The sequence below is a fragment of the Rhizophagus irregularis genome, chromosome 15, assembly GCF_026210795.1.
Source record: "Rhizophagus irregularis chromosome 15, complete sequence".
NCBI lineage: Eukaryota > Fungi > Glomeromycota > Glomeromycetes > Glomerales > Glomeraceae > Rhizophagus > Rhizophagus irregularis.
This window is the reverse complement of record NC_089443.1, coordinates 1,253,643-1,261,187: the sequence shown is the minus strand read 5'-3', so window position 1 is coordinate 1,261,187 and position 7,545 is coordinate 1,253,643. Positions and strand designations below refer to the sequence as shown.

The window sequence follows — 7,545 nt, the reverse complement described above, 5'->3', positions numbered from 1 at the left end:
CCCAAAGGTGTGATTATATAGAGGAATTTTATATGATGTGACTATATGGAGAGTGATTATATAGAGGTCCGACTGTACTGTATTATTATCGCGTATTTTTTCTTATCACTTGGTTAGTCCGAAGTTCTTTTTTTTTTCAAACTTTTAGTTTATTCCATATAATCATGTTATAAATAGCGAAAAAAAAGTCTGATCTTGGTTTTTATAAGAATTTAGCAAACTAGTCGAAATCGGTAAATTTATAAGTCCGAAAAATGATAACATATTAATCATTAGAATATTGATTGAAGGCTTATAATAAATTTTGATAAATATAAACATCATAGTTCCCTTCATAATTTTCAGATTTAAAAATCAAAGTCTTTTCTCTCACGGTCGTGTTACACGTGATTATGTAATTAACAACAATAATTTATTTATTAATATTTTAGATAATTTTGACAAAATGGAGGAAAATATATCATATCAACGAGGAAATAAATTTACTCCAAAAGAACCAGAATGTGGTAAACCTCGAATTTCTTTTGGATGGTGCTTGGAATGCGAAACTAATGCCATGAAAGAAAACTTTCCATATTGGACATCAAGAAATAAAGAGATTGATGAATTAATCTGATACACTCAATTAACTAAACGCCACTCAAGCTTGTGATTTATACTTGGAATGGATCCCTTTTGAGAAATTCGAAATGGTTAAATATGTCGGTAAAGGTGGATTTAGTAGCGTCTATTCAGCTCTTTGGATGGAAGGACCTAGATGGATCTGGGATGATGGCACAAGAATAGACTCGAGCTGGACCAATGAATGTTGCTTTGAAACGTCTCGATAATTCACAAAATATTCCAAGTTCTTACATTAATCAGGTAACTACTTCTATCATGAATTTAAATTTTCGAATAAATTAATCGTTGAATACTGAGTTTTTTAAGATAATGCATTTTTTCATTTCGGAAAATGAGATAATAAATGATAATATAGATTATTCGATAAACAATATCAGATCAATCACAAATAAAAAGTATAATATCACGAATTGATTAGTTGTAATAATAAAATTTCGATCGGCGTAAAAGTTACTATCTTTAAATCCTACAAATAATTGAATTTAAGAAGTAATTTTATATTATTTACAGTTAATAAACAACTTGATAAACACGATGAAATGATATATACTCTAACTTTCTAACACCATGGCTGCATTACAACATACATGCGATTAACTATTATTATATATTTTTATGACTTTCTTAACTCATAATATTTCACTAAAATCACTATTTGAAACCATAAGTTACGAAATAATTTTTGTAAATAGTGTGAGTTATTTAGCAAATGTAGAGTCCAAAAAAAACCTTAACCAGTTAATTGACTGGTTAATACGAAAAATATTTTAATTTTTTTTTTTGCTGAAAATTGTACCGATTTTTGATTATTTCATCAATACCATTATTAATAAATAGGAAAAAATTCGGTATTAAAACTTCGAGTTTAGGAACACATGACTGAAATTACCAAGTCTCTGGGCCGCATTAAGTAAATCTGACCAGAATTATGGATTTATGGTCAAATACGTAGTTTTAACCGATTAACATTAACCGGTTCCAAGCTAATGCTAAATCCGTCTTATGAAAATGCTATTATTAGATTCTATTTAATGTCAAAGTACATATTTTTTTTTTTGAAAATTCGCGTTATCTAATATTATAAGCGCGTGATAATATTTCCGTTGATTTTAAAGTCAACTGTACGGTATGTTTATTTTAGAGTTTATGTGAATTATTTGCGTTAATTTATAACAATGAGGATAGTATAAATCAGGTATTGATATGGATTTTATATTATCGCATCATCTTATTTATTCTAAATAGATTATTTACCGAAGATTAAATGCGTTGATAAAAAGTACTGTGGAATGTTAGTAATATGGTGTCTAAAAAAATGAAAATTCTTTTATTTATAATTAAATTAAATATTAGATCAAAAAATAATTTTAGGGAAGCAAAATATATGAAAATAAATACTGAGAATCGATTATAGATTTCGTAAAATAATGAATGATTTTCCGAAGCGTTAGCTACCACCAAATTATTCTAAGTAGATCGAAAAAATTTTTTTTTTTAATAATTATAAAACCTATTTTGATCATAATGATATTATACCTCAATATTTTCTAAGAAGGTAATAAGCAATTATATTGCGGTTACTAACATAGTCATTGGAGGCTTATCGATCTTTAATTAGATTAAATCAATTAACCTTCTTTTTTTTTTATTTTGAACATGTAATTGTCTAACATGTAAACACGTAATAAATTCATTTTCGAAAAAAAAAAATATTCAATTATTTTATTTATTATTATTTTTTTATTTAATTTTATTTATTTATTGTCAATTAGGATTTTCGTCAAATTTTTCCATAAACGTATATTATTAATTGTCAATATTTCCTAAAAAATAAACAATTTTAACGTGGCTGGGATTTAATTAAATTAGTAGTTGGGGGCTTATTGATTACTTCTTTTCGGATTTAATTAAAATATAATTTTTTTTTTCATTACATGTCTTAATCTCATTCGTTAAAAAAAATCATTAATTTTACAATAAAAAATTTTTTCAATTTTTTTTATAAATAAAACCCAAGTTCGACAGGTGGAAGGGTGGGGCGCTACTCTAAACGATAATGATTAATGATTATTTAAAATTTCACCCAAAGTATTCCCTTAAACGTATAGTTTCACTTAAAAGATCTTTTAAAATCATGTCAAACTCCCCCATGAAAATGACCTCTTGTATTATTTACATTAGTATTGTTTATTTATTTACTATATTTCGTAGTGCCTATATTCCTATAATGGACTGTTTACTCTGCATGTAATTTTAAATCAATAAAATTTTTTTAATTTTGACGTTATAAATTTATAATGTATAATTTATGTTTTATAATTGAATTATCATGAAAATTGTTTTTATTCAAATGAAATTATTTATTTATATGGATTTGCAAAAGATTTGAATTATACAGCTATATACAGCTAGTAATAGATTATACAAATGAAGGAAATTTATGAGAAAATTCAACAAAATTGGCTAAATAATTTAGCGAAATAGTCCATTTGTCCTATTTTTGCTTAAACCTTTATTATTTTTTTTAATTTAATTTGAAACTTGTTTCACAATTGATAAACAAAAATAAGTTTTAAATAATTCCGATATGTTCCGTAGATAATGACTTATAATTACATTCTAATTTGCTTACAACGAAAAGGAATAAATGATTTCAGAAAATTACCCTATAAAAAATTTATTTCATGTTTTTTTTATTCTATATTATTTCCGTTATTCACGGATAAAATTTTTTTACGGGGTTTACTATTAATTGTAATTCGTTCAATTATTCTTCTAAATCGATATATCATCCTTGAGAATAAAATATTTTATAAACTAATTACTTGTAATATCATTAACCTGATGAAAAAACACAACTTAACGATAAAATTATTAATGAAAGAATTTATTTATCAGACCGTTATATATTGTGCTAAATTCCGAATACTTTAGTTTATCGTAATTTAAATTTTGTAGCGTACTATAATTTACTATTAATAAAGTTCTTAATATTGTTAAACAGATTAGATAAACATAAAAATATGAAATAATTAAAAATATTGTATTTTTCATTCAAGCCTGGTTCATTACAAATGATCGGCAATCATGTAGTTCATAATAAATATATATACAAAAATTAAAATATGATATTAAATAAATTATATTATTGAATTGCATTAAAAATAATTGGATAAAATGAATCAATCTAAAATTTCTTAAATACCTAAAATATTTAACATAATAAGCTTTATATTTTTATTATTATTTTGTTTTTTTAAACATTATCTAATATTTAACCTAACTAGATTAAGTAAAATTTTTTTTTTGTAAATTCCAGAATTGTCACTATTTTCTATAGATAAGTGATTCAATTGAATTCATGTCTCCTGAAATGGCCATTCCACAATGAGCAAGTTGATAAAGAAAAAAATACTTTTTTAGGAAGAGGTTTGGAATATTCAAATCCGAATTTTTAATTTTTTCAAAAACGAAAAAAAATAATTAAAACTTTTTTGGATAAATTAAAGAAATTCATTTAAATAATGTGATTAATAAAAAAAAAACATTTACAATGTAAAAGTTTCCCCATTTATATTGTATGTATGATTCAATTATTCTTATTATTCTTTCTCTTTCTCTTCTTTTTTTTTTATTTACTCTTCAAAAATTATTCAAAAAGAAAAAAAAATAATAACGCGATTTTTAAAGTATCACAGATGACCAAATTGCTTTGTTATTAATAATTCTGGTTTTTAAGTTTTTTTTTGTGCAAAAGAACGGACGGGTGGAAATTCATAAAGTTTGACAATAATTTTTATGCATTCATGGTTACACAAATACTAAATTAGAATCAGGATTGCGTAGGATATATAAAATTACTTTTTTTTTTATATGACATAATATAATCAAAATTAGATAAGTTTATTTAGGAAATTTATACGCGCAGCTTATAAGAATACATATCAGATATGTTTTCAGTAAATGTGTTGATGAATGAAAGGTTGGTTTAATAAATAGAATAACGTTTTACATTTATTCGCAAACGGAAAACTTGTTATAGCACTTTATAAACCATTTTAATATATATAACGGCGGTTATTTTTAAGTATTCATATTTTATTACAGGAAATAATAAATCATATTCATCTCTTTGATGGAGAATTAAAGTATAACTATATCATAGATAAAAAAAATGGTAATATCTTAAATAAACAGGGGAAGATACATACAATAATAATACAAAATGTTTGAAAAATAAAAAATGAATCGATATTACGTAATTGATGGAATAAGAAGATACATACAGTACATTTATTTATTTTTCTATTTTAAATGGTTATAGTTTGATATAATTAACGAAAAGAAAATCCGTTGAAAAATTGAGCAATTAATAAAACATTTGCACTTTGCCGAGGAAAGTTCGCGGTAAGCCTCGATGTATTTCCATTATTAATTGATACGTTAAGTCGAAAATGTTTTCTTATGATTCTTTGTTTTCTTAGTTGTTTCTGTCTTTTCTGAAAAGGCACTTTCATTTGTATAATATGTATATTAAGGAGGAGATAAAAAAAATATAATATACGGTACGTAAGGGATAAAAAAAAGATACAAGAAAACGATGTATTTATATAATTCCTGTGAAAAAATTTTTTTTAAAAAAAAAGTGAAAAAAAAAATTCTGCATAACACACGGATTTAATTAGTCCAAAATTAGAAAACAAATCTATTTTTTTCATTATTCCAATTATTTCGTGGAAAAACTTTTTTATTATATTCTTTCAAATTTAATTTTAAACAAAAAAGAAGGTTTAACAATACATTAACCTACTAGAATATAGAATGCCTTTTTACTTTGTTTTTATGTCGATCTTAATGAATATATATTGATAAATCCAAATTTGGGAAATAAATTTTTTTTTTTCCAACAACTTTCTGTTATGTATTGCATATTTTGTGGAACCAGTTATTTTTATCTCCAAATTGATTCTTTATTGATGCGCATAATATACTTTGAATTATTATATATGAATTCTAAATATTTAATAATTTTTTTTTTTGTATTATTTTTTTAATGTAAATTTTAAGATGATGCAATGTCATCCCCAATTGTTATTGTACACGCTGATTGGCAACAAAAATTTTTTTAAAACCCGATAATGTAAAAATTTCTTATAGAAATTCTTTAAATTGAATCCATGCAAAAATAATTTATACGTATAATAATGTAATATTCTATTATTTTTTGATTATATTATTATTGCATTAAGATTATCAAGCTGAATATCTTGAGGTTCTTATGACGTAATAGTACCAAACTTGAAACTACTTCCCGTGTACAAAAAAAAAAAAAAAAAAAAATTTATTGACACTTTCTAAACAAGGATCTTTTGTGATAGAAACCTTTGTGATAGACGCGTTGGATATTTTTAGTTTCTTTAAATCGGATTCCAGAGTTTTTTTTACATTGTTAAGTTTCTATTTTAGTCCCATCAAAACAAAGCAGATTCGCTTAGGTCCTTAAAGTTATACTTACAAACCTCTTATTGGTTTCATTGAATAGGTAGCTTAAGGAAAAAGAAATGGAAAAATGGTGCTATAAATAGTCATTACGATTTATTCATTTACATTTAGAAATATAAACAAATAATAAGTTGGCATTTATATTATTAAATTGGCGTTCGTATTAATATTTTTTTTAATACGACATGCGATATGTTCATTTTAATGTATGATTTTTATCTTTGTGATAACTGATAACAAAATAACAAAATAATAAAACCTTGATGGGCGCAATGCAGTGCGACGATTTTATTTTATAGATAAATACCGCATTTTTTTAATGCTTATATTCAAGTCCGTCCAAATGAGTATGAGGCTGTGCAATATATCAGTATTCTATTAAATAATAAGTTGCCATTTAGTGAATTAATTTATAATATATATATATATATATTTTTTTTTACTAAAAAACTTTTTGATGATACAAATGATACAAACAAAAAGAATGCTCAATATCATTCAATTGTTTTTTGAAACAAATAGAATTTGAGCCATTTTTTTCTAGGATTTGTGATTTTTTTTTTTCTAGATTCATACAAAGATTTAATATGTAACATAAAAAAGATAATTACATTTGTGTCACGTACCTCTTTCCTTTGAGATGATTTTTTTTCGTTTTACTTTCAAAAATTCATTTATCAGGCCTTTTTTGGATGATGATTTGACCCGCATAATATATTTTAGAATAAGGGGGTCAAGCACCGGGAGAATCCAATCCGATATTTTTGCAAAAATCAAAGATTTAAGCTTAGTAATACAGTTATCTAAATAAAGATCTGGTCTTTTTTTTTTGTTATGACATATAATTCATATGATTCACATAAATTGGGGCTATCTAATTCCAGATATCAATCAGACATCGTGCTTATGAACCAATGAGATTACTACCTCAAAAATTCCCATGTTTAGCATGCTTAATGAAATAGGAAACGGAAACACAATAACCCGAACCGTTAAAAAAAAGGAATTGTTAATTCGAAGAATAATAAAAACGATCCATAATCAGAAAAATGACCAAGACAAAGTAAAAAGAAATAGGTTATATTAAAGGTACATAACTATTTTCTTTTGTTTAATTTTTTATCTGTTAAAAGAGTTTATTTCCTTTTTATTAGACTATGATGGTTATATGTTTATTTCCTTTTGTTATGGTGATTATATTAAACCTATAAATTCACGTAATTAAAATTTTTATGGGAAAGCCCGATTTTTACTTTCATTAGGTTTTCATTAGACTTTCATTAAACTTTCATTGAACTCATTACCTCTCGGGCTTATATTCCGAAATGAATCATTGTAAATTAATATATTAAAAGGAGTGAAATCTAAATAAAAGATGTTTATTAATAACTGATAATTTACTTTCAATATTTTAGTAAA

General features: G+C 24.3%; 1 protein-coding gene across 1 annotated transcript; it reads left to right on the top strand.

The window, feature by feature from the left end:
* Positions 1-445: 445 nt before the first annotated feature.
* On the top strand, positions 446-830 carry OCT59_007020 (uncharacterized protein; the record flags this gene model as incomplete). Its single annotated transcript, XM_066142956.1, has 2 exons — positions 446-506; positions 646-830. 2 exons carry the CDS (start codon positions 446-448, stop codon positions 828-830), a joined length of 246 nt encoding a protein of 81 aa, XP_065998455.1.
* Positions 831-7,545: the final 6,715 nt, after the last annotated feature.